Genomic DNA, 27281 nt, shown 5'->3' on the forward strand with positions numbered 1-27281 from the left:
ATGGAGTCTCAGTGCAATGCTCAAAGCACAAAAATGTTATCCATGCAGACTCGCATCCATTTTCTCGAGATGGATTTGACGAGTGATAATGCAATTTCGGTAAATAATATCCAGCCGAACGAATTTGGTTTGCTAAATCGTGAATCAAAGCTGTGCTCTCAGGCACGACTGCCTTCCAATCCAGCTCAGCAGGTAGTGAAACCGGAAAGGCAGATCTGCTTGGCCGATTTGCAATCTGTCAATCACGTGAGAAGCATTGATAGCGACTTAGCAAAAAATACGAAGGCCTTAGAGGATCAAGTAGCGTCACTGTCTGAGTCGTCTCGCTCCGCTCTAGCTGAAGTAGCTTCGCTTCGCGATCAGTTAGATAATGCTGACAAAACCTACGCTATCAATCTCTTAAAGAAGGATGATGTAATTTCGACGCTCAAGTCAAAGCTCGGCGAAATGATGGTGGGGTACAAGCGATTGAAAGGACGCTACAACGAAGTGACCTCAGCAAACAGTGCTCATAGAGCTTTGTATGATAATTTAAATGCTCAGCATGTTGCCAATTTGACGGAGCTGAAGACGTCAAAAAGTGATATAGAATCATCTCGCGAACGGGTGAGGGCACTCGAAGACGAAATATGCCACACTAATGACCAAATATTGACCTTGAACGAGCGTGTTGTGGCGTACGAAGAACAATTCCAATATATAAAAAGACAATACGAAGCATTGCAAGAAAAAAATGAAACTCTAGAAGTAGATGCTGTTGCGCGAGAAAAATCTGCACAATTGAAAATATCCAACCTGGAAATGGAAGTTAAAACGCTAAGTGAAATTGTCAGGCAGAAAGAATCGGAGATTCGAATTGCGACCGACCGTGCTCAATACGTTGAGCTGGAAAACCTTAAAGCTAAAAGCTTTCTCGAGAAAACGGATCGTATACATGAAGCCAAGTGGGCGGAGCTTGAAGCACAGCTATCCACGGCGCATCAGACGATTTCGAAGCTTCGATCGGACACAGACGTTGATACCAAGCTGCAGCGAGAAATTATCTCGCAGCTGGAGGATCAGTTGACCGAGCATAAGTTGCAACTAGAGGTTGTAACGGAAGGAGCTAACGCTGCTCGGACTGCTCTTGAAACGTACAAGAAGCGGGCGCACAGTGCACTAAAAAAAGCTTCAATTGAAAACAAATTTAATTTAGAAAAAGTCGCACAGAACGCGATCAAATTGGAGCAAGAACTTGTGATGGCAAGAGGCAGAATAAGTGGGCTAGACATAGAATTGCAGGAGGTGCGGCAACATTTAGAGGCAGCAAAGAACACTGAAGATGCACACGCACAGAGCATACGCATAGCGCTAAAGAACGAACAAAATGACATGGAAGCAGCTTTGCGGTCTGAGATCGACAGCTTAAGAACGGAAGTGTCGCGATTGGAACAGGCTTTGGAAAAAGATAAAACTAGTATTCAACAACTTGCCGAGCAAAATAAAGCTTTAAAACACGAGGTTATCCAGCTTAAGGAAGAAGTTCGAACATCGACAGAGCAAGCCACAAAATTCAAGGTCGAAATTAGCGAACTGTCCAGGCAATTAGAAGCAGCACTTGCTGCTGCTTCTTTGGCTACGGATGAGGCTAGACCTCCTTTGTTTTCGCCACCTTTCTCACCGGTCGAGAAGGATCGACGCTCGACGGCTTCATCATCGCGCTCATTCGATGATGATGGAAACGGTAGTGTTTTGTACCAGACCACAATTGACGAGCAACACGATCGTATTGCTGCTGCCGTCGTCGACGCATGCCCGGTTCCACATGCCTGCAAGACGACATTATCTAATGTTGTTGAGCAGCAGACGAAATCTCATGCAAAAGAGAATGATGTCAAAAGACTTCAAGCTCAGCTCGAGGAACTCGAGTCCACATCACATTTTTACCGAAAAAAGGTGTGCTTCTGGTGATAATATTGCATGATGTGCTCATACACTGACTGTTTCTTTTCTCATATCAGTACGAAGACACATTTACCCAGCTCAAAGAAGTTACCACACAGCAGCAAAACGGCGAGCATTCTCTTCAGGCGATTAATACCGAGGTGAATCATGGTGTTTAGAGTATCTCTCATGTTTTGAATGATCGACTCACAATGAATTTCTGTTCTGCACAGTATCTAAAGAATGTGATGATGAAATACATCGAGAGTCAAGTAACGAGCGAGAAGGAGCAGCTGGTACCTGTCATTTCCACGCTATTAAATTTTAGCCCGCAGGAGCAACAAAAGATGCTGGCTGCACATCGGCCACCTGACGAAGGTGTGGGACTGCTAAGTGGCGTGTTCTCACTTTTTGCTAGTGGCACCACCTCCAAACCGTTTGCCGCACCGTCCAGCTTTCAATCTCCCCCAACTTTGAAGGGCAGTACTACCGATGCTGCTATTGGCGGCAAAAACAAGTATGGCGTGCTTTCATTTGGCAGCGATGATGAGGAGTTTGTCACACCGCTAAATCCTTTTGCTGCCTAGTATTGAGAACATGTGAGTGATGTCAGAAAATTTACGTTGGCTGATCTAGCTAGCGATATTTAGAAGTGTGTAGGGATTTATTCATCTTATTGGTATTTACGGAGAAATGCATAGTAGAAAGCGTTAATAAAGGATAACACATTGAAATTCTCACGAGACATAAACGCAATCGAGACACTATTATTGTCATGGGTAGCATTTGCTAATCAGATATGAAGCTTACTGCGCTTTTATTATTCATGTGATAAACTGTAGAAGCGTGGAACAGAACTAGAACTGTCCTAGCAGTGAAACAAGAGAAGCTTGAAACGATATATGCTCGAATAAATATGTCAATCTCGAGATGTTGATGCAACGTTAAATTGACAATTTTGCTCCTGGGTGAGCGTACATCCTCTGTATTTATTTATGCAAATTTTAAGTCAATACTTCCTCTGTGCAAGGTGCACAACAACTTTGGCGAACTTGATTGCACTTGTACGATTGAGTGTGTCTCCAGTAGTAATAGAACATGAGTTGTTGAAATATTTCCCTTAGAGCAATTAAACACGCTTACTATGCACACGCCTTTGGTTGGTCGCGAGTATATGATCCAATTGGCAGGCTGTAGGTCGGAAGCAGATTTGCTTAAATGAGAATGCGATGGTGGACATCACACCCGTCGGTGGACCCCCACCATAATGTGTTAAGCGTGCTGCCCATCAAGAATAGGTCTTAGGTCCGGGGAAAATTACGCTGGGTCAGAGTGGTAGAGATGGTTATGAAATTGACCATCGCGTTACGCTCGTGGTCTCCAAGGCGCAACGCGCAGAAAAACCGATTTACGAGCAATACTCCAGTAAAAAAAGCAATTTTTGGTTAACAAAATGAATAGTTTTGAAACGACATATGACGCAGATGTTTGCCTCGCCAATCCAGGCGTACCATATGAGATCTATTTGTGTAAACTCGTCAAGGATTGTGCAAATTAACACCTGTGTTCATGAGATTAAACTACTCTATCAAGCCGACCTCTTTCGAGTTTGCTGTAGGTGTTGCAATGAATAAGAATTGCAATACCAATTTTCGGCCTTCGGAAGGTCACGTTAGCGAACCCCTCGCAGAAATTTAGAGTCCAGTAGAGGATAGTGGCATAACGGGTTAGATTTGGGTACATATTACTACGTGGAGATCAAAGCACCAGTCTTGGAGGATGCGACACTCTACATTAAAGTGGGGCTGACAGTCCAGGCATTTTCTGGCTGTCAAAAATACGTCGCAGCCTTTGTAAAGCCGAGGTTGATAAATGTGAGCGCATCGTGCAATTAAGTACGACGCGCTTCTTTGATGATATAAAAACTGCTGCTGAGTTGCTGAGTGTCTTGAAGTGAGCTGTGGTCTCATCATGTGACAAAACAAGTGACCATAAATTACAGTCTCCTGAGTGTGTCTATGCAAATACAAGTATTAGCGCTGATGCATTGTGGTCTTCAAGCTAAACCTGGCGGAAGAATTGCGTACAGCTTTATAAAGGGGCCCCATGAACAAGAAACGAAACCATGGAGACAAGAAGACTGTTTCTGGGGTCTTCTGACGTAGAGTTGAACAAAATAGTTGACTATATGGACCACAACAGCATTGAACAAATGATGTGCACCATCACCCTGAACTTGACAAGTGCATACTTCATCGCAGGTAGTTCCTTGTCGTGATCCCTCCACAGCCTTGAGCTGGCGAGATCTGAACGCAATTACCCGCCCCTCGGCTTCTGCATGCAGCAATGCGCAGCCGATGTCAAAGTCCGAAGCATCACAGACGACACTAAAAGAACGATCGGTGTATGGCGACGCCAGTATTGATGCATGAAGAAGGCTTTCTTTGACCCTGTCAAAAGCCTCCCGATACTGAGTGTCCCAACACCATTCTGTATCCTTCCTGAGGAGATTAGACAAGGGCAGTGCATTTCCGCATGATTTGCGATATACTTGTGCAAGTAGTAGGTGAGGCCAAGCCATTTGTCAAAGTCCTTTGGTTTTTTTGGAACCGACAAGTCTAAAATGGCCTTGACCTTAGCGGGATTCGCTCGAAGGCCTTGATTTCCGATGAAGCACCCTGGATAAGAAACTTTATCAGCGCCGATGATGCGCTATTTGCATGCGCATGCACTCGAGCACCGCTCCAAAATGGACGATGTGGTTTTCCTCATCTGTCCTCCCGTGACCCCCACGACGGTGAACGAATATGTCGTCAAGTATGTCTGTGCATATGCTCGATGGGGCCTAAGCAATTGCGTCACAAGATTGCTGGTGTATTTGACAGCCCTTGGGGTATCACCAGTCACTCCCAGAGCATCCCGCTCAGACTTCTCACCGCTGTCAGCGGAATATCACTCACTCTCATGAGCAATTGGTAATAATTATCGACAAAGTCGAATGCACTGTACTTCGTACAGCAAACTGTATTGTTTTGGAGAGTCTCCTTTCCGGGAATTGGCGCTTGTACCGGAATGATGGCAGCGTTTAGCTTATTAAAAGCGTGAACGATACGCCACTTGCCATTCGGCTTCCGGACACAAAATGTCGGTGTCGAATGGCGAGATAACTCTCACGCACCATTCAAGCGTCGTGCTCCGTACGGACAAGGTGTCAATGACGTCAATGACGTCATTGACACCTTTGCTCCTTGGGCAGGGGCCATTGGCGTGTTATGCATTTTATGCATTTTTTGGCTCCCGGAACCAGGTCAATCTCATGACGCTTACCTCGGTCCGTAAGTATGATCGATGGCGGGTCTTTATAAACGACGTCTTGAAATTCATTTACAAAAGGATAGCGCGGATCCGAGGGATTATTCAGGATCGACAATCAACTTCTGGCATCTATGTCCCTCTAGGTGTCCTCCTGGACATCTTCATCCGGAAGCGACGACGATTTAACTTCCTCGTTCGGTCTTGTAATGACCTCCTCGGCTATATTGCCTGCCTTCAAGGCACTGCTAAACTCTTTGAAGGACATCTCGTCCAGCTCAAGAAGAGCATCCGGCGCGGGAATAGCTTCGAGAGTGATGTCGCCGTCTTTCTCTCCCGTTATATCGTTGACAAGGTCATTTAGCTGTGCGCTATCGTCTACGGCAGATACAACCAGGGTCAGGGTTGACGCCCTGCAGATATCGTACGGCTTCACCGTCTCCTCCTTATAAAGGTTTCATGTCTCATCGAGACCAGTGGGAACACGTACTCGGCGTCGACCAGTGTCCCGCTCCCTGCTCCATCGGAGCCATAATAATATTCACAATATTCGACGAAGAGCTGCAACTTCCCCAGCCTTGTTAAGTGGATGACGTACCACTCCACGCGCATCAGAAGGGCCTTGCCCAGGATGCCTCGGACCTCGTCCGACAATGCCATTCTTGGCACGCAGCAACTGCTTCGTAACGTGAGCATTTCTCAGTGTTTTACGTGCCACTCCACGTGCATTACATGGGCCTCGCCCTTGATGCCTTGGCCCTTGGCAGACCATGCCAATCTTGGCATGCAGCAGCTGCTTTAGTACTTGAGCAGCGCTCAGTGAGTCACGTGGCACTCCACGTTTAGCCTGCGGGCCACGCGCAGGACTCATGTCCGATACACCTTTGACAACTCGGATACTCCGATATCTAGTACATTGATCGTCCCGGTCCAACGCCCGCGCCAATAGCGCTTCTGCTCTCTAGCAGAGGTGAGTTCATGAATCACCAAAACTCCACCAGGGGACGTGCGCGTAGCGCCCAAGGTGGTCAATCTTCTATTTTTTCCATGATTTATGTTGTTTCAACAACGCCATACCAAGGATAAGGTCATACCGTAAACCCAAGTCTAAGACCAAGATACGTTTCATGCTACTGAAGTCAAGAAACTTGACCCCGAGGTCCACTGGGACTCTCGAAACCGTGACACAAGTCCCCGTCGCTAAGCGAACAGGGATGGTGTCTCTCGACCGCGCTTTCAGCGTCTCAGCATACAGTTGATTTTTTTTCTATTGTGGAACGTCGAACAAATTTGCCCGGAATCGATAATGATCTAATATGGCTTTTCAAAGTCCTTCACGGTCGCTTTTATGACCAGTTGCATACATGTTCCGTGTTAAAGAGCATGGAGCTCTTCGGAGCTGGGCCCTGCTCCCGTCTACCCCTTTGAGGCTAAACAGAACTCAATTCTTCCCCAGAACGGCGCCCCACGCCACTGGGTGTTGTGGTCTCCCCGCGACAAACCAGACTAGTTAGAAGCGGGACGTCAGTTCGATGAACCTTGACTTGCATTGCGCGGGGGACAACCAGTCCGAAGGTGACAAATGTATCCACAGACAAAACACCATCGGGTGGTTAAATGCTGCCCAGCAGTTAAAAGATCTTCCCTCTTTTTCTCAGCATAGCTGATATCCATAGGATCAGGTCCGCTCGACGAGCTCTGAGTGTGTGCATTCCAACCAAGTCGTGCCGTCCTAAAGTTATATTTGGTATTTAATGCCACATTCACCGCTTTTCAAAAGAAGACAGATGTACTCGAACGATTTCCATTCTGGAAACGCCAGTGCAGAGGCCCTTCAAAAAGACGGTCACTGTGACCGCCTCAGGTAGAAGATCGACTACCATCCCGGCAATGAGAGTACACAACGCTTGGAATAAGTTCGCCAATTCCTTCTTGTCCTGTCGGTCGGCAAAGAAACGCGACCACAAGCGATACGCCTGGTTAGGCGGCAAGAACACTCGTAACTGCCGCAACTTTAGCTCTACCCAGTAGGGAATCGCCGCTTCCACCGAACTACCGCACGTCAGTGCCATTTCTCGCGCTCGATAACCGAGCTTGAAGATAGCTAGCACAACGGGCTGTTGCTCATTTTGGAGTATGGCGGATGCCATAGCCATCTCGGACTCTCTCACCAAAGCAGGAGATTCTCTCCATCCTTACCCTCGAAGTTCTAAATGCTCACCTGGGTCGGGAAAAGTCATCCGTTGCTACGGTGGCGTCATGGATGCACTCTATTCAGACATTATCTGCTGTAAGTGCTCTATCAGAGCATTTTCATAACTTGAAAACGCCTCTAGACGCACGCTTATCAATTCAGGTGCTTGCGCTGCAAGGTGTTGCACGGTCTCAGGGCCAAGCAGAAAAATAAGCTTTTTGAGCCCGTCCTGCATGCCCTAGAGCAAATTGGAGAATTGCTCCATCCTCACAGAAGATCGGTCGTAACGAGTCAGGCGTAGATTAACTACGAGTGCTACCAAATGCAGCGGGGCTGCCGTAGCTCTTTGCGTAAAGGAAGTTTACTAAGGCCACCGACTTTACGCTCTATACTAGAACCAGTATGAGTATAGCGGATCGTAATGCGCTACCTCCAAGAGTACTCAAAACCTTAATCAAAGGCAAAAGCATTCTTCCGTTCAAAATTGAAACTGTATTCAAATGTTTTATTTGTGGCAAAGCCGCCTGTATCCAAATCTCTTGGTTTTCCTAATCATATGGTAAAACCTAATTGATACGCATAACTACTGGCGGTCGTGGCAGCCACACCGTTGTGTGGTCACAGCATCTCATGTGACCCACCCCTACATACCAGGGTACATGTAACCCCGTTACATTCATGAAAAATTCTGGTTTTCGCTTCTATACTTTGGGCCGCTAATAGTGCTATCGCGCCGGAAACAACTAGCGGTAGAAGCTTGGTAGGGTCCCGAGGCAGATTTGCTCGCTAACGTTCACAATCAAGGATCTAGTAGCCTTTTCATTTGCGCATTTTGAGTGAAATGAAAATATTTTTGCCGTACTTCATGTCAGAATATACGATTTAAATATTCAAGAGGATCTGGGTTTCGCCTCCTTCTGATGGCCATTAAATGCGACCCCTGCACGTTGACCAACGCAAACTTTAGAGCCAAAACTTCATTTTTGCCTATTGCACCTATAACTAATCCTGTCCCGGGCAATCTTACTGTTCATTTCGTGATTTTGCATTCCATTTTTCTAAAATTGTACATAGCTCACTAATGTTTTCATGATGTTGGCCACACCATACAGATGTCAGGTGATAGCGAGAAGATGATGGAGCTCAGCGCGTGGCGAGACGCAGTGTCTTTCGGCGCATATCTACAGCCAATCCAATTGCAAGTGGATCAAACCAAGTCAATTCGAGCAGATTCATGTAATGGCGAGGCAGTGCCGTTTCAATCGACTCAAAATTCATGTATTTCCAGTATCGATCACACAGAGAACTCGACGATCGGCACTTCAGTCACTCAGCAGCTTACAGAAAATTCTATGCCTCTCCAAGACACTCAATCTGCAACAGAACAGAATGACGAAATGTCAAATGTCACAATAATCGCTCCATTTACATGTGAAGAGTTGAATAACGGTGAGCAGATGGCTCTGAACGTTGGGGGGCCTGTGTGGGCCATGGACTGGCTGCCATCTAAGCCAGCAGCCAACGCAACAGCTACAGCTAACAATTTAATAAGAAAAAACCAGAAGAGGCCGCAACGTATTCATGAAATAGACCAAAATGCGGCTGTGAAGGGTAAGGAGAACAACAAAACCGACATTCCAGCTAGCACTGTCGCTAATAAAACTGCAGAGCTCGAAACAAACTTGATCTCAGACTGGAGATATCTGGCACTTGCGACACATCCACCTTGCGTGGTGGAAGATGGAAAAGTGGTCAAATCAACGCCCCCTGATCATTACTATGATGCACCTGAAAGCGGACGAAATTTGATTCAGATTTGGGCTGTACCAGTGCAACGTCCCTCGACTTCATCGACAAGCAAAAAGTCTTTAAAGATTGCAAAACCGAGATTGGTGTATGCAATTGATCATGATAGTGGAGTAGCTTGGGATCTGCAGTGGTGCCCATTGGTGAAGAAATTTCCGAAAAGCCATTGCCTGGAAAATATTTTGGGAATACTAGCGGTGTGTTTTAGTGACGGAAGTATGAGAGTGTATAAAATTCCAGTGATTTCTAACGAACAACTCACGAGAGAGCACATTGTCGAAAAGGAACGGCTGGTTGACAGATGTCATCCGATTGTAGTTGCATCTTTGCCGCGGATTATGCAGCTGAGCGTGCAGTGGTCCCCACATTCTTGGCAGATGCTTTTAACTGGGGGATCTGATGGTACATTTTTATTGCTTACAGTGAAGATCGAAAGAGACTGATGTGTTGTTGTTCTCATTTAGGATCTGTATCTTTATGGAATATAAAATCGGCAGTCATTGCGAGTGACAGCTCTAGCGATGATAGTTTGAAAGGTGAACCTATAGAACCACTACGTCGATTTCAAGATGGTGAGAATGCTGGCTGCATCAGACGAATTTTGTAGACTCATTATCAATTGTGTTCGTTAGCCGATACGATCGGAAAGCAGGAAGCTTTTGATTGGGGCTGTGGCTGGGTAGCAATTCGTGCTGTCTCATGGTCTCCTTTTGATGAACATCTGTTTGCAACGACAGGAAATGTATGTAATTTTGTTGCTGTTGTTTCACAATAGTAATAAGCACTTATGCGCTTTCATTGCGACAGGACTCGGTTTTTAAAGTATGGGATGTTCGTGAGCCTCGGGTGTGTTTGCGCTCACATCGAATACGCTCAACGTGGGGACTTGCTCTTCAGTGGATGGATCAGACGTCTATTCAAATCTCTGGTGATCAAGGTTCCGTCTATGCGTATGATATCCTGGTACGATGTTCAGTATATGTTGTGGAACGAATAAAGCCTAAATATTTTCCTTTTGCAGAGCGGTAGCTACCAAAAGCTGCACTTCCATCCACAAATTGACTCACCCGTGTGGGATCTGCAATTTGCGCGACGTAATGCGACCCCGCTGCTTATTTCTGCTTGTACATCTGGAAGCATTCGAGCTGCACCGGCCAAGAGACAGTATCGAGTACCTCATAATTGCGTTGAGATCTGTCGTCTTTCAGGTGAAAAAGATTCTAATATCGAGAAACCCTTCAAGACGTTACGAGTGTCATTCGACAAAACTTCAGTTCTAGGATCGGCCGATTCGGTGAGTCAAAACACGCGGGAATTTTGTGAGCGAGATGCGTCCCTCCATCGTCTGCGCATATCTTCTGTCACACCCGGTGATGTTCCTTGTTTGTTGGCTGCTGGTGGCCACGCAGGACTTGTTATTTTGTTTGAGATACAGGAGGTTCTTGATACATTAAGTTCTAGCTTCTACACGCCAACAATCAGACGAACCGGACAATCTAGGAAAAAAATGATATCCGCTGCTGAAAATAAAAATGCGAAAAAGAATCTATCGGGAGCGCCAGCAACCGTCGAAGATGTAGAAAGGAAAACGAAGACGCTTGGAAGTTTATTGAAAGCTGAAGAGATGCCCACCGCTATGAGTAAGTACAAGAAAAAAAGTCACGGAATTAGTAAAGGAATTGCAAGACGGCATGCTAACGCGAAAAAGAAGTCGTTTATTCAGGACGATGAGGATGTGGAAGTAAAAAATGATATCATTGATGAAGACGGGCCGGATTTTGAAGAGATTGACGAGGATGATGATGAGTCAGATATGTCGCTTGTGATAGAAGACAATTCAGACGATGATCGTGTTAGTATTTCAGATGGCATTATTGAAGAAGAACACGAAGAGGCGAATGGACCGGAGGATGCTGAGCAAAATCGGCTAATCAGAGAATACCAACTGGATTTATCTGAAGAGGATGCCCTTTTGTTAGCTATTCAAATGTCCAAGGAACCGATTGAAGAAACCCAACAAGCTACTGCGACCACTGAAGCTCCTGCAAGAATGACTTCAAAGAAGGAGACAGCTTCTAGAAATAAAAGGACCAGGATGGAAGGTGCAATGGAGAAGTGTCAGAGTAGTGAGACAATGTTACGAGGTAGACGGACAACTAATCGAAAGGGCGACGTGTTGAAAACGGTCGAGGATATGGGGATATTTGAGACAAAACAGCCGGCTGGTGCACTCGCAAATTCGGATGTATCTTCTGGTCTTGACGAGGAGGCAGCGCTCGGAATCAATGCGCACCCTAATACTGATACTTTTCAACAAGCTGGACAAGAAAGGAGCGATGAATGCATGAATAAAGAAACAGAGTCAGATCAGAACGTGATCGATCCAACACGACGAGTAGCTTTTTCATTAGGTGAAGGTGAGAAACTGACGGAGCGTCTCATACGTAGCACTCGTAAAGCTGAAGGCGCCACGAAAAAGCGTAGAAATATAGAGAAAGCGCCACGTGGTGTTCGGCAAAGACGCATTGCTCAAGGCAACACATCTCCTCGTAAATCTCAACCCACCAAAGAATCAGGTCGAGAAACACAGCTGGGCTATTCAGAAATGAATGAGAATGAGCCATCGTCGTTATTTTCGATGGGTTCAAAATATCTGGACAACACTCCGGTAGCCATTGATGACATCAAGAAAAAAGCAGCAGTCTCAAGGTCAAAGAGGGCTCCTGTCTTACAGGTTACACGCGGTAACAATCGTAAAAATCTTACTGCTACTCCAGACAAACAAATATCAACGGATTTGGATGAAGAGAAACAGCCAGCTTATGCTGAAATCTTCAAGAATACCCACTTAACGCAAAATAGCAAACGTGGAGCCCAGGCTAAAATGGTTCGAAAAAAAACTCAGAAAGCAGCTTCAACTAGACGTGATATTCGAAGCAAATATCGCAAAGATGACACCGCAACCGACAATGCACCAGCAAACTACTTATCTAAAGATTCTGCAGCTTATCCGGCTTGTGATGATGCATTGCCAGCAAGGCGAACAACTGGTACCGATGCGATGGCTGTATCTGCCGCCAGAAAAGGCAAGAAAACTGCTACAACTATACGTCAACGAAGGACTAGCATTAATGTAAAAAAAAACATGTCGAAGAAAGACGCCATTCAGTTTGCAATCAAAGTGGTCCAGGATTCCGGATGCGATGAAGAGCTATCAAATCAGTCTAAACATTCAGTAGCTGCAAGCAGGGTAGCATCCGAATCTATAGAATCTGAAAACACTGGGAAACGAGTATTTTCCAGTAGCTCTAGCGAGAAGGTTGTAACCAAGAAGCGACAAAAGACGACAACAACTTCACGCGAACGACGAAAGAGATTTAGTCGAGATGATACTGCATCAGGTGAGGTGGTAGCAACCAAAACAGCAAAGGATGACGCAGGCGACAAGCAAACAATAGATACAGCTGCTTCTACAACGAGTAGTTCAGAAACGAAAACAGCCAAGGGATCCGGTCATATCGCAACAATGGAGCTCCAAAAGACCAAGAAAATTACTGCTAGATCGCGGGTTAGACGACGGAAGAGAGATGGCTGTATGATGTCGGAAGAGGATGCTCTTTTACTCGCATTAGCAATCTCGGAGCTTGAGTATTAGCCTTGCGGAAATATGACGCATTACGACTTGGTAGCTTGGTCGAAGTTAACCACGTCTACACTGAAGATTTTTTGACATATCAGTCAAAAATGGAATTATGAAGAAATGTTTAATAGTTTATGTTTATAAGATGGAATGCATGATAGCAAAAAATCTGTAATAAATTTTAGTTGCGACAACCCTCATAATGCTCGTCAAATGCCTCGCTTGGAGTCTTTAAATACAAATCATTGCACCTCTTGGCAGTGCACTCAACTTCTAAAAGTCAGTTTTGAACCTTTATTAAGCACGGTCTATAGCGATGGACGTGCTGTATTATGGTGTACGTTCATTCCACCAGACTTCTCATAAATACCATTGTGAAAACCATGGTGATGTACGAAAATTACAATGCCCGTCCATCCTTTAGTCACCAGTTCTTCGACCCGGCGGACTATTTCCAGGAGTTGAGATCTCCTATTGCCGCGATGGCGGCAGACCTTCCTTCAGAGGCGACAACAGTTACTAAAAATGTTTTTTTTCGAATAGCCACAGAATGTTTGTCCACCCGATATTCTTCAAAAAAGCGGTGAGTATCGTATTGAATGCGGAGCCGCTGGAAGGGCTGGAACTGCACAGATGAGATAAATCCCAGGTTTTGTATCTCGTGGTAATGGCACCCAGCCAAAATGAAGCAACACTTTCATGAGGCCATATTTTCACAGCCCGTGTTGATGATTGATGTTAGCCGCTTCGGCTTTGGGAAGCCGTAATTGTTCTGATAGATTTAGTAGCATCATGCATTAAGGCGAACGCTTTGTCGTCGAAGACCAAAGACAGCTTGTATAAAAAACAGTCTAGCTACGATGGAGTATGAATTTTGTAATCTGTTCAAGTATCATATTTTTGATTTAAGAATGCAGCTAAAGACTTCTCAACTTGATGAAATCCTATTCAATGCATGGAGTCCTGATTTCCGCATTCGTGTCAGTGCTATGGTACTTCTGAGCGTCCGATGGAAACCTAAGGGCATGAACCTAGTGCTATAATGACCATGAAGTAGACGGTGATGGTGAGACTTAGAGCTGCTGACAAAAAATGTCCCACGTATTGAACTGCCATCCTGTATAGTAAAAAGCAGCCAAAAAATATTATGCCACAAACATGCTTTCTTACCCACAATTCGTTGAGCACATCATTGTACACACATTTTTGCCGCGCAAATATCTTCCTTCCGCACTCATGTCGCGATCTCGCTGGTCCATGTCGTCTTCAATCGACCCGCTATTCGAGTTTGATGCCCCACAGACTTTTATAGACCTCAGCGCGCCCTTGTCTCCGTTTCCCGCGGGTGCGCACGACCCTTGGTTCGACCAATTGCACATACAACATAGCAAACCCAGTGCGGAATTAGCAAGAGAGCTCGCAGAAAACATCCGCAAGCTGCAGAATAAGGAGCAGAAAGGGAAAGATTCAGTTAAAAATCAGGGAAATCAACGACGCGACCACAAATGGAGTGCGAACAAGGAAAATCAACAACCAGCAGACTGGCGTGAGATCGTTGCTGAAAGGAACAAGCAACTTCAGCAGAAAAAGAGAAACAAGTTTACGAGTTTAAAAGAAATGCGTGCAACACAAGAGCCATTCAAACTACACAAGACCAAAGTTGAACTTAAGACAGTGACTGCATCTTCTCCGCGAAACAGGAGACCGCTGATGGACGTAGGAAATAGACCCAACTTGGGCAGAAAGCGAGCGGCTCCTACCGCAGATGTGAAAAATGTGCATGAGCTACTGAAACAACATAATAAGAAATTTAAGACCAAGCATACGTACGAGCCACCACACCATTCCGTGCGAGATGTCAAACAGGTAAAAATGACTGTTGATGTCTTTCGTGTGTATACAACCTTAATTTGATTTTTGTTAGTGGGAACGAGAGACCAAACAAAGTTTTTACGCTATGTCAGCGGACGAGCGCGTGCGTGCAAACCAAGAAATTGCAATTTGGAAGAAGCAAAGGGCTGAAAAAAATCAATAATAGTATACAGCTTCGCTCCTTTATCAGTGCAATTAGGTGTCCAACATGCAAAGCATTGCGCAGCCGCGACGGATCCAGTGATCAGGACTTTTGTCTGTCGGGACGTTGAGGGAAACAACGAAATTGGTGGAGTGGCCGGTAGTCGATAATGTGCCGGCGCGAATCGAGGTTTTATAAAGAGGACATTCGTACACGTCTGTAGGCTGGTACTCTTCTCGTCGCATTGGCTTGAGCCAGATGACTGGCATGCGATCAAACAGCTCATTGGGAACAGATTCCGCTATCGTTCCAGTGGTTCTGTCGTATCGCGCACCCTCCATGAAAAGTCCAAAAATGTACACGCCAAAAGGCGGTGGAGCGCTATAATGTTCTCTGTCGTGAGCCATAATTTCGCACGAGACGACGAGGGCATCGATTGCGATCTGCCTATCGCGCGAGAATGACTGTTTAATGGCTGTCATGAAACCCTGAGGGAAGAAGAAGCCTGGCAACCAAAAAGCATTTGGTGGCCCATTTACCAGCCAGTTGTTTGTTAGATTAATTCGCATGAAGAAATCTTCAATCCATGAGGCCAACGGTTTCAAGCACGGGTAGCCGGCGTTCTCCCATTCGCTGGGAATCTGCTGCAGTAAAAATCCGTTGTACATTTTTTCAAGTGGTCCTGACATGACTACAAGCCCTTTGATAGCGCGCTTCAGCATCTCAAGCGTGGAGTTTATGACCTGAGTCAGCACATTAAAGCGAATCATTTCTTGCGAGAGAAAGATCCCCAGTGAGTTGCGACTGCCATCAGCTGCCTCTGCGAACGTTACTGGGTGGGCCATGTTTTTCGAGAATGGCTCAGGCATTCGCTCTTGTATCACTGTTACTATTTCTATTACAATACTGTCGTTGCTCTGTGATCCTCCGCTATCACCGCTATCACCACCACCACCCAACATCTTTAGGATTGTGCCAAGCAGCAAACCTGTTTCCTTTTGCTGAAAAGTGATGTCGGCGTTAGCATGAAGACCAAAAATATCCGGCGCATCTGTAGTTGGTAGCGAGCTAACATATTCTCGAACACTAGCTAGAGATCCTTCCGGTGGCGCGTAATAAAAATCAGAGGTCGTGAATCGGTATGAATTGTCCATAACGTCTTTGCAAAAGAGTTTACGCATGATACTCGAGTTTGTGCGCTTATCCCATCGATCCGTAATTCGCCCGCCGTAAGAAATGTCCGCCACCATGACATTGAGCGTCGAGTATGGAACCTCTTCCTGTTCCTCAAGATACAGCCTTACCTGTTGCATGCCCGTCTTCAAGTCACTATTCATCCACTCGTAAGGTATATTCCACCCGACCGCGCCGAACTTGCGTCGCTCCAGACACACTGCATTGTAAAATGCAAGAGCAAACAACAGCTTTTTGTACTCACGTGGTTTTGTGCAAGCCTCGTAATCGGCTTCTTTGATATCGCGAAACGTACGTCCCAAATTCGCTTTGATTCCTCTCGGTGGCTCGTTTGTAATTTTTATGCCATTTTGTAGAATAGGCACAGGAAATCGTGGACTTGGCATACTTGTGAGCCACAAGCGAAAGCTATCATGCATTTCATCCATCACCATTGAATCCAAGATCTGCTCGAGTCGACCAAGCCATGAGGCAGCCAAATGACAATTTTGCAAACACACCCAATCACCGGCTTGCATGGCTTGTTTCATTAGCGCTTCAGCTATAGGCCCCTGACCTTGACCCATTGAGATAATTTTTAGACCAGACCCCTCCTTCCCTTCTTGTTTTGCGAGTTCGAGTAGGTAATCATTGATATCAGCGCCAGGCGACAGCACAAATATCAAAGGTGTCTCCGGCCTCGAGTCTCGATAACAGCCAGCCAAGTCGAAGGGAGGAGACTCTGTGAAAATGTTTCCCAGCTCACGCCTGACGAACTCGCGAGTACCAAAGACTATTTTTTCTTCTCGAAAGACGCGCAGCACCAGCAACTTCTGAAAGTTCGCAAGACTGGATTCCCAAGGCTCCGGAAGAGCTTCAGCATGTGGATCGGCTGACGACATGGCACGTCTCCACTCGGCCTCTTGTTGTTCTACCGATGTGGCCAGATCTGTAAACGCAGACGAGATATTTTTCATACCAACGACAGTCTTCCATATACGGTCTGGCAGCCACGACGGACGTGAGAGCCCACATGATTCCATTTGTGCGCCTTGTAATGCGGAGCTTCTTTTGTCTCCGACAAGGTAAAAAGACCATTCAGACGGTGAAATTGTACCGCGATGTAGGAGGATACTTGCTGCTATCATGAATGCGTAAGTTATTTTGTCCTTTTCAAATAGCCCACGACAAATATTGACAAACATAGTTGTTGTAATGTCCTGCATAAGGATTTCTAAGCGCTTTTCCAGAACTTCCGACCTCGCCGTGTTTTGCAACCGTGTGACAAAGAGCTTCTGGTAGAAGTGCAACGAGTATTGGTACATGGGATCCACAAGTGCGAGGTTAGCAATTACAAAATATATGATGGAGCCACGCACTGCGACACATCGGTATCCTTCGCGCGTCTGGTCGATCTCCAAGGACGTCGTTTCAGCCTCCGACATGCGTGTTTTAATCGCCGACGAGGTAACTTTGCTATGGGCTAGCGTGTTTATCAGCTCTTCATCATCGAGAATATTTCCCTCAGAGTTCTCAAGCATGTGCAAGATCTTATCTTCGATCTCTTTAAGTTGCTTTTTGTCCGCAGCGATTTTCACAGTCAGCTCGTTCTTTTTAAGCTCAAGATCAGGTCGTTCGTTTCGAACGACATCAACAAGCAATTGGTCCTCGAGACCCGTTAGTGTGACAGTAAAGTTAATGATGGTTACTTTGACACAAACTTCGGGCATGTAGTGAGGATTTGCCAATTTTGTGGTGATAAAGAAGCGGAAGTTGTCGCTGTACGGCACGTCAGTATCACCAAGATGAAGAAGATTTTGCCCACCCCGCTTAAACGTCTGCTTGAGTAACACAGGTTCAAGCGACGGATCGAGACCCTCTTCTACATTTTCGAGCATCACAGGAGAGCCGTATCGAATGGCATTTTCTAATGTGCGCAGAAAATCTTTTTGCGTTAGCTTTATTATCTGCAACGATCCTGATGCTTTGTACATGTTTTTGATCCATTTATTGCCTTGTCCCTGTGGATCGATCATGAGCGGCCAGCGCCGTCCCATCGTTGTAAACAAACCATTTTCGATTGAAAAAGTATCGGCAGGCAGCCCCATAATATTCCACTCGCGGACTACAACGGGATCTGCCTGGACCCGCTGAAAGGAAAAGTTTTCATCAACCGGTAAATGACTACTTTTACAAAATGAGACCCATTTGGCTTGAAGCTCATGACGGAATTCAGATGTGAATGGTCCGAGATACGCAATGCATCCGACAGATATAATTATGTCACCAACAAGGTTAATCATATCACTGGCAAGATGTTCAGCGCAATCTTTCCAGCGACCTTGCTCTTCACCAAGCGAGTCAATCAAACGTTCAGCACGTAGAAGCTGCGCCTGTGTTTTTTCCGACTGCATCTCCAAGTCTACTCGTTTTTGTTGCGTTATTTCCAAAATGTGCTTCAGATCCGCAACCTTTTTAAGTACTGCGTTCAGCCCATTCTGTTTGACGTTGAGCTGCTTTTGTTCTACTTCAAGTCTCTGCTCGGCGATCTTAAGATTCTCCTTTTTTGGCTCAATATTCTTGGCGACTGTATCGTAAGTGTACATTGCGCGTACCCACATACAGAGAGATGTAGCTGCAGTCGAAATGCTGCTTAACGTCTCAGGCGTAAATTCTTCATCGGAAATGAATTTTTGAAGCTGTCGAATAGTTTTGGAAGGTATATTATCCTTGTCAAACTCTTTTAGTCTCTCAAGGAATTTCATGTCATTCAGGAGCTTCTTGGCTTCATTCCATTCTTGTTTGACTCCAAAAAGCAAGCACACAGCATTCATTGTCACGCCCACTAGTCTCGGAGGATTTGTAAAGGTCTTAAGCACCGTGATATCATCCTTTTTCAGCTGTGATAAAGCCCGAATTGACGCATAATATGCCGGCATGGCTTCGTCCAAGTCTTTTTGACAGTCATCTTTGATCACTTTCACTTCGGCAGCAATCTTATTCGCAGCTTCCACATCAGCTTGAATGAGCTGTTGCTGCTTGTCAGCTTCGGCCTGATCCTGAGCCACTTGGTTGAGTAGCAACAAAGTGTCGTTTTGAGCTTGTGCGAGCACTGGCTGCAGTTCTGTCAGCGAGCTCTGCAAATTTCCAACCACCTCTTCTGTTTCTGTAAGCTTCTGTAGACCACCACGGTAACGTGCCTCCTTTGCACGCACAAGTTGGCGATGCGTACGTAACATATCTACGTATAAACGGATGAGTTCCAAGTAGCTTGTCGGTGTTGTGTAGTTTTGTCGTTTTAGCTGTTTGTAGAACTGAAGCGTGGCTTCCTCCACACTACGGTGGATCATCACAGCAGTTCGGCATAGTGTTTCAACGTGATGCTCAATTCCAAGTTCATCAGCATTCGAAGAAAATACGCGATGGGCCACAGAATGAAGCGCGTCTTCGGGCCACGCATTAAACCAGTCGATCGTGCAGCAATTAACAAGCGAAGGGAACATTCGACATCGATTGCGAAAGCCGGCACCGATGGGAGAAAAGGCTAGAACAACGTGCAAGTTATCCCGCACAAGCGTCACATAATACTGCAAAACGTCTTCACGAGAAACCTTTCCGACTTGTTGGGCTAATGGGCGAACGAGGCCCACAATTTTTTCTATTTCATCATTCGCGTACAGGTTTGGTACCTCCCCAGTATTGAGTATGTTATTAATGTCTTCAAGAAATGACTCATTAACTATTTGCGTATCAGAAAAGAGGAGGACGACTGGTGTGTTATATGCGCCTGCAGTCATCAAAACGTTCTTGAGATCTCCGTGAAACTCATTCATACCATAGCCTCGAGTTATCTCAATTGAGAAGCATTTGTAGTCCGCAATGAACGATGCGAGACGTGTTAAACTTTGGCGACCTGAGCCTCCAATACCAACAAGTAAAGCATTACCACGTGGTTGTCGTAACACACGACAAATCCGCAAAATGTGGTGTATAGCGTCATTAAAAAATACCAGGTGCATTTGACTCGGAAATGTGATGTTGTAATCATCCAAGTACTCTGAGAGCAGTGAGTTAAGCTGTCTCATATTTTCAATACGTCGATAGCTACGGATTTCACGCGCCATGAAGTCACCGTACAAGAGGTTTTCAAAGCGTGAAGGTGGCCATGTCACATTAAATTTCTTCGCCAAAAGTTGTGAACAAGTCACATTAAACCAAGTACGATCATTTGTATCAACGAGACGATCGCGAAAGACACGAGTCTCCTCATGCAACCAAAGCGTTAGCAGATCATCTTCTGTCGGTACATTTTCTTGTTTCACCATTAATATACCTTGGAAGACCTTAGAAAGATCCCGAAGATTAAAAGTGTAGTGTGATCTCGACGGTGTCGGTAACATCTCAACCTCTACCTGTTGGTATAGCTCCACGGAGGCATCAACAATGGGGACGGCCAAATGAGTCATCACTGGTAGCTCGGCACCGAAAAAGCCTCCTAATATAGATGAGAATATGCGTTGCATAACTTCAGTTGAAAGATTGGAAATCCAGACCATGTGAAAGTGGCGCAGCAAACGAGGGTTCACCTCGGTGCGACCACCGCCAGGAGGTGCACATGCTGCTGCAAAGACCACATTTTCAACATTTTTGTAAAACAGTTTCGAGGTGTCGTAGTACCCGCCTTGATCAATGATTTGCCGCAGCAACTCATTTGGTGGCTGTGCTCCGTAAATTTCGAGTGCTGGCATGTTCAGGTCATCTACAAAAAAAAGCATGCGCTTTCCTTCTGGTGTCCCAAGAACATTTTTACGCTTCTTGTCTAGCCGAAGCTCAAACACTTCGTTCAAGTTGCGAGGCTTTGTTTGAGCAGAATAGCTCATAGTTGACGTCAAACAGTTGTCAGTCTTGGCTTTCTCGTCCAAAAACGATTGTACAACAACCGACTTCCCTACTCCAGTCTCACCGCTATAAAGCACGTGATAATTTGCAAGCATGAGTTTCTCGAGAAGAAATCTGAAGCAAGTCGTGTCTTGTGTCGGAACGACCATAGTAAAGTACGAGGCATCAGGCACAAATGTAAATGCTGGTGTCTTATCAGCCCAGGAAACCCATTTGCCGGTCGTATCATCAACAACCACTTCGTACACACTTCTAGTCTGTACTCCATCTTGACTACTGTCGATCAACGAGCCAAATTGACGCATGCAAAAATCATTAAATTTGGGGCGCGAGGTATCGTCGATATTAGCGCCCACAGACCAAGTCACTGCAAATACAAAATACATGCGCACTAGTACCGCCATATTGTTCGCGTTCGCATCGAATCGCGCACCTTTGTCCAAACAAGAGGCTAGAAGATTTAAGCAGCTCTGCATGAGATTGTGATCGTTGCTGGGTATTTTTTCGTGGCAATTTTCACGCACAAATGCAATCGCAACCGGAACATTGGTCTCAATTAGTTCCAGCAATAGGTTGCACAGCTCCGGATGTTTAGGCAGAAGAAGCTTCAGTGTCGTAGCTCGCCAAGTACGTGCTAATGATGTCATCCCAACGTGAACTTGCTCCATGTACACCATTCCACAGCGACTCACTGTTGCCGGTGATGCCACGCGTAGATCTTGTACTTCAAACATCATATGCAGCGTTTGTGGCAGCTTGATTCGCTCGCTGTTTGAAAGACATAGCGTCTTGTTGTCATCTAGCACCGTATTCATGTTCTCAATCCAGACAGCATCCACTGGGCCGTCAAAGATAACCCAGTTTCGACGATCCGACTCGGCTGCTTCCTGTACACACTGTCGAACTAATTTCGGCACAAGACCGTCTGTCCACTCATTGGTGAGGTGATTGAACTCGCCATAAAGCTGCCCTGCTGTAATTGATTTCGGGTTCAGTATAAGCCGCTGTACCTCTTTGTAATAACCATCGCGATCGACAACTCCATCCTGATACAGTTGAGTAAGTGCTCGCGCTAGGACATCGCAGTTGGTACTTTTTCCGCTTCCAGCTTCACCCACAAGCATCATACCATGCCGCACAAGTTGAGTTTCGTGTACCTGAATGGCTTTAGAGATGAACGAAGGCACTCGCTGCAAGTGCAGCAGGTCCAGTTGCTGTTCAATGGATTCTTGAAGCAGTCCATAGTCAACGAACGGTACCACCACGCCTGGAAAGAGATCCGCAATGATACCACGAAAGAGCGGGAGATCCTGCTCAAGAAACTTCGGGACATTACTATCGCGCATTGCTCGAATAAGAAGTAATTCCTCCTGCATATCTGGTTCCTTGCGCTTTAACTGACCAGCAGCAACAAGAACAGACTTAACTGCACGCATTCCAAAATCATAATGGTCTTGTTTCGATAACTGTTCACTAGAGAGCGAATAAAGTTGCGTCATCTTGTGAGAAAGCGGCAATGCATTTGCAAATCCCTCAGAAAAAAGCACAATTTCGGCAATAAGCCGATAATCCGGCACCATCATCGCAACAGGGCGAAAAAGCGCTTTCAAGTTGTCTGGTAGCTCTGTACGACCGGCGTACCCAGGGTTCATCGTGATGAAAACGCCAAATCCAGTATTCAGCTTAATAAGACTTCCTTCGAATTCAAACTCGTTCAGATCAGCCACAATCGCCTGCTGAATGCAAAGTACTTGCTGTGCAATCACAGATAATACCTCAATATCAATTCGGTTAAATTCGTCAAAGCAAGCCCATGCACCCGCTTGTGCAAGGCCAGAAAAAAAGCGCCCCATGATCTTGAAATCCAATCCATCCGAGCAATTAAATACGACGCACTGAACTGCCAACGCTTTTGCCAGATCTTTGGTGGTTTCAGTCTTGCCGGTACCAGCTGGGCCAGCAGGAGCGCCACCAAGGCGTAGATGTAGCGCTCCTGTCAGTGTCATGTAGCAAATGTCCGTCAACGGGGTGATTACGAGTCTCGGCGAATTCCCTAAATATTCGTAGCCATATATAAAGCGAGTGTTGGTTTGACGCGCAACGAAGTTCTTTACATCGTCTTCCCAGTAATATCGAAGCTGTCGAGTCCATTCAAAGTCACTGAGCGATGCCACTTTGCTCTCCGCTAATGAGCGTACCACATCTCGGGCGTGCACATCAATAGTGATGACAGCACCCATTAAAATGCGTTGAAGCTTCGTCAAGGATCCACGAACAAGCTGTACCATCCCATCAATCTGCTTCAAGCTAAACTGAAGAAAGCTATCGACAGCATGGATATCAGTGCCGTTCTCTACTTGCACAATCGCCTCCGTAACATTACGTGTCCAAAAGACCTGATCCACCAAGATGATCATCTGGGCCGCGTACCCAAATAGCCAATCTTGACGGTCGATGGCATCCTCGACAGGATAATTCATTAACGCTTTCACACCGTCCTCGTAAAGGCTTGTTCGCATTGCTTTCTCCACGTCGGAAAGCCACGATTCGACAGGACCCTTTGCTTTTACTGGCGTAGAAAACAGAACCAACTCACCTTCGCCACTGACCATTGCTTGAACAAGATTACGAGCCGAACCAGATGTGTCATCAAACTGTACACTCTTCATAGCATCAAAACACTTGCCCAAATGCGGCTGGACAGCACGTGGATCACGCGTCTGAGACAGAATTTCTAAAAGCTCGTCATTTGAAAGAAAGTAAAAGCGCGGGAATGTCATACGCTTGGTCTCTAAGTAGTCTTCCAGCGACTTTTGAATCTCTTCCAGTACCTTGTTTGACGCACGAAACTGGTCTAAATACTCCGAACCAGCGTCGACCGATTTAATGACATTTGGACTGTGTTTGATTCGGAGCATTCTCGTTCTCCAATTCTTGTCAACAAGAGCGAACTTTTGTGCCTCGACAGGCAGCTGCTTTTGTATATCATCGGCACAAAATATCGTTTCCAGGTACATCCAGCTGCGCTGACATGCTATCCATTCATCTAATGTTTCTGACAGCAATGACAAGCGCTTGCTCCATCGTTCGACTTCTTCTTTAACACCAAGAATATATCGCGATCCCATCATCGTCTGAAGACTGACCTGATCATCTTCAAGCAATGTCAACACGTCTTCTAGACTACCTAGAATGAACACATCACTTTGATCACGATGGTTCACGCACGTAAACTCCATTTGCTCCCAGCCATATTTAATTTTTTGCAGCGATGCCTCAATTTGAGCTTCTCCCGAAGCTGTTGCTGATATCTCTCCAACCAACTCTTTCATGTCAAATATGTCGTAAGCCACAAGATTTTCTAATGTAAATGGAAGACCAGGATACCACGGTTGCCGCAGTACCTTAAAAAGTTTTTCCCAGTGCCGATCTTTCATTGATAGATTACCCAAATCAAGTATAGTGGGCAATTTGAGCTTAAAGTTCGCTGTGCGTTCTTTCAGCACCGCCGTAGCGTCATTGTTTAGTTTCTTATGTAGCTCATGGGCATTTTTATAGGCAACAGCGACGTCCTTCGATAAATTTTCGGCATTAATCTCAACAAAGGATCGGGTCATAGCTTCTCGGTACAACTCTTTCCACTTCTCCACAGCCGTCCAGAGTGAATCCACATTCGTGAAGTACTCATGAGTCGCCTGCAGGTTCGAGTACTCAAATGGAGTAAGATCGAACAATAATTGGTACTCCGTATATTGCTTCGATAGTTCATCCAGTTGAGCAAGACGCTGTCTCACGATTTCTAGCTCACTTTTTACAAAAGAAGGGTCCTCGACATGACTTGCATCGATATACAAACCTCCTTGCAACTGATGGTGCAGCTGAAGCACTTGTTCGTTTACGCGATAGATGTTAGCATCTAATTGCTGAGTCATCTCGCCTATTCGACTGGCAACAAATGTGTCAACAGCTTCCGTCTCTTCCTTGTAATTTTCTTGAATACTACGTAGGTCATCAAATTGAACCATGTCTTCCGATGAAATGCGTACGCCATAAGTATTTAAAAGTCGGTACATATCGTCCACAACAACAGTGGATTTGACAAGGGATTTGAGCTTGCTTTTTAGACTCTGCACACGCTCTACATACCCAGCGAATTCTTTAAGATGCTGCGGTCGCTGAAGCAGCAATTGAATGCGCTGCTTATATTCAGCAAGCTGAGATTTGCATCGTGCGCGTGCTAGGTCCTTGACCAAGCTCTTCATGGCGTCTAGCTTGGCGGTCGTCATGGGAATCAGCGCCTGCTTAAGCTTGCGACTCTCCACATGTAAGATGCCAACTGTCTGCCCCGCTCGCATCTTCTCCAGCTCTTTTTCCCATGTACTAATCTGCTGCATGTCAGCTTTTAATGTGCTAACAGTGTGCGCTCTCTGTGAATATTCCTCGAGATCCCACCCTTGATCAAACTCGAAGATTGGCCTCACACTATCAAAACTCTTAACGTATTCCGAAGCTTCAGCGTAGTCGTTTTCAACTTTATCAACCAATTCCTTTCGTATTTGTTTAAACGTTGCATTGCTTGTGATCATTGATCCTAAGTGAAAAGCGTCAGCCAATACGTTGCCAACATACGGTGCAAATGGCCGAAGGTAAAGCACACGCGAAACTGAGCTAACTGTGCTTACAATATCGTCCGTCATTGCAAGAACGAGGAGCTGAATCTGCTCGCTCGTCGGCGCAAATAGTGTCAACCGTTCTCTAAAGAATACTGTCGTTTCAAAAAGGCCAGTCTTGCGAGGAACTTTATTCAATTCTTGCAAAAAGGTAGCACAGCTATGTACAGCAAGATTCACCAGACTTGCAATAGTGATACAATCGACAAGCCGAATAAAATTTGTAATCATTCCAGCTTCCTCAACAGCTCGACGAGCGAGTTTACGTCTCTGCTGCTGTTCAGCTTTAGCAGCTACAATCGATTTGGTTTTGTCTTGATTTACTCCCATCCCTTTAAAAGAAAACTCAGACATAACATTATCTTCGGAAGGTGTCGGCTCGGTAAGTTTCTTAACGTCTGAGCATACGCGTTGAATGATTGACTGCAATTTTTCAATACACACTTCAAATTGCTTTAACCCTTCGGCACGAATCGTTCCTTGATACTCAACAAATGCTCCGCTTTCGTACGTTTTTTGAGCGCGCACGTCGAGTAAAACAACACTCATTAACTCGGTATTCAATACTTTGTTCACTTGTAGCAAAGGGGAGCAAAAGCTTTCCCTTGCCAGAAACAATTTTGCACTCAAACGCTTTCGTTGACGACAGAAAAGTTTGAATCGAATATTAGCACACCAAAGCAAGAATGTTTTGGTCACGAGATAGTGTTTAAAGAAGCGAAGTGACGTCAATAGGTTGAAAAGGGTTGATTCACGCATCCATTCTGCCAGTGCAATGAATTCAGAGGGGCTACCAGCACAAATGTGTACAAGTCCACTTTTTGACATAGTAAAGTGCTCGCTTGGCGCCACGTCGTCCTGTGCAACCACAACAAGATCGTACGGCCGAAATGTTCGCTTTGTCTGAACGCGATTCAAGTATACAAATTTTTGTTCATTGTGCGAGCCATTGCGCGCGAAAAATGTGATTGCATCTTCTCCGGTCTTAAGAATCGCTGTCGTCAAAGTAGCAGTAGTCTCAGCAGACGCATCATCCCCTCCGCTTGCAGAATCAAAGCGATTTATAACGATAAACGGACGACTTTCTTGTTGGTTCAAAGTAGATTTGTTCTCCTCATGACCAAAGGACCGACTAAGCATTGCCCGAAGAAATGGTCGAGGGGATGGTTCTCGCATCGATCTTCCACTTCCTCCAAGTTTTGAAGGTCCACTCGGAATAGACAACGATTCACCTCCCGTTTTCACCGTTGACGACAATCGCGGTGGCTTGACTCGAGGTTTTTGCCTTTTCACTTCTGGGCTATGTAATGTCCCTGGGAACACTGGAATCTTCTTCGGTGATGTGTAAACTTCGGCGGTTGTGAACGAAAATGCGTGTCTTGCATCTTTCTTGACATTTAAAGGAGACGTCATTGCAGCTCTTGCTCCCTCAATTGCCTTCATGGGTTTATTTGATGGCAATGTACTGCCAAATCCTGATCCACCATCAAACTCAAATGCTGCATCTAGCGTCAAGTCATATATTGAGTTCCGTCTCTGCGCTTTTGAATTGCTTTGACTTTGCCATCGTGGCATCTTGAATAGTCGCAGCAAAATGAACTGATTGTCTGAAATAATTAGAATAACGGATATCGACAATTAAAGCACATA

General features: G+C 45.6%; 6 protein-coding genes across 6 annotated transcripts; 5 read left to right on the forward strand and 1 right to left on the reverse strand.

Moving 5' to 3' along the window:
* PHALS_04076 (Ran-binding protein RANBP1 and related RanBD domain proteins) lies at window positions 1–2526 on the forward strand (the record flags this gene model as incomplete). Its single annotated transcript, XM_024722075.1, has 4 exons — window positions 1–1935; window positions 2001–2084; window positions 2157–2440; window positions 2511–2526. 4 exons carry the CDS (start codon window positions 1–3, stop codon window positions 2524–2526), a joined length of 2319 nt encoding a protein of 772 aa, XP_024573188.1.
* Window positions 2527–3376: 850 nt separating this feature from the next.
* PHALS_04077 (uncharacterized protein) lies at window positions 3377–3621 on the forward strand (the record flags this gene model as incomplete). The annotated part of the gene is made up of 2 exons (XM_024722076.1): window positions 3377–3470; window positions 3542–3621. The coding sequence occupies 2 exons, from the start codon at window positions 3377–3379 to the stop codon at window positions 3619–3621; spliced, it is 174 nt and encodes a 57-aa protein (XP_024573189.1).
* Window positions 3622–8541: 4920 nt separating this feature from the next.
* On the forward strand, window positions 8542–12890 carry PHALS_04078 (3-methyladenine DNA glycosidase; the record flags this gene model as incomplete). Its single annotated transcript, XM_024722077.1, has 5 exons — window positions 8542–9637; window positions 9700–9807; window positions 9868–9977; window positions 10043–10198; window positions 10257–12890. 5 exons carry the CDS (start codon window positions 8542–8544, stop codon window positions 12888–12890), a joined length of 4104 nt encoding a protein of 1367 aa, XP_024573190.1.
* Window positions 12891–12895: 5 nt separating this feature from the next.
* PHALS_14983 (uncharacterized protein) lies at window positions 12896–14112 on the forward strand. The gene has a single exon (XM_036407302.1). The coding sequence runs from the start codon at window positions 13208–13210 to the stop codon at window positions 13460–13462; it is 255 nt and encodes an 84-aa protein (XP_036263016.1). The 5' UTR covers window positions 12896–13207; the 3' UTR covers window positions 13463–14112.
* PHALS_04079 (uncharacterized protein) lies at window positions 14112–14910 on the forward strand (the record flags this gene model as incomplete). Its single annotated transcript, XM_024722079.1, has 2 exons — window positions 14112–14741; window positions 14800–14910. The coding sequence occupies 2 exons, from the start codon at window positions 14112–14114 to the stop codon at window positions 14908–14910; spliced, it is 741 nt and encodes a 246-aa protein (XP_024573192.1).
* Window positions 14911–14942: 32 nt separating this feature from the next.
* Window positions 14943–27206, reverse strand: PHALS_04080 (dynein heavy chain; the record flags this gene model as incomplete). The annotated part of the gene is made up of 3 exons (XM_024722080.1): window positions 14943–15709; window positions 15827–21328; window positions 21395–27206. 3 exons carry the CDS (start codon window positions 27204–27206, stop codon window positions 14943–14945), a joined length of 12081 nt encoding a protein of 4026 aa, XP_024573193.1.
* Between the last annotated feature and the right edge of the window lie 75 nt (window positions 27207–27281).

This window comes from Plasmopara halstedii, assembly GCF_900000015.1.
Source record: "Plasmopara halstedii genome assembly, contig: Scaffold_253, whole genome shotgun sequence".
NCBI classification, from domain to species: domain Eukaryota; phylum Oomycota; class Peronosporomycetes; order Peronosporales; family Peronosporaceae; genus Plasmopara; species Plasmopara halstedii.

What these genes read in the sequence shown, in the direction of transcription:
- PHALS_14983 (XM_036407302.1), top strand. Translation starts at nt 13,208, where the DNA reads ATGGTGTACGTTCATTCCACCAGACTTCTCATAAATACCATTGTGAAA.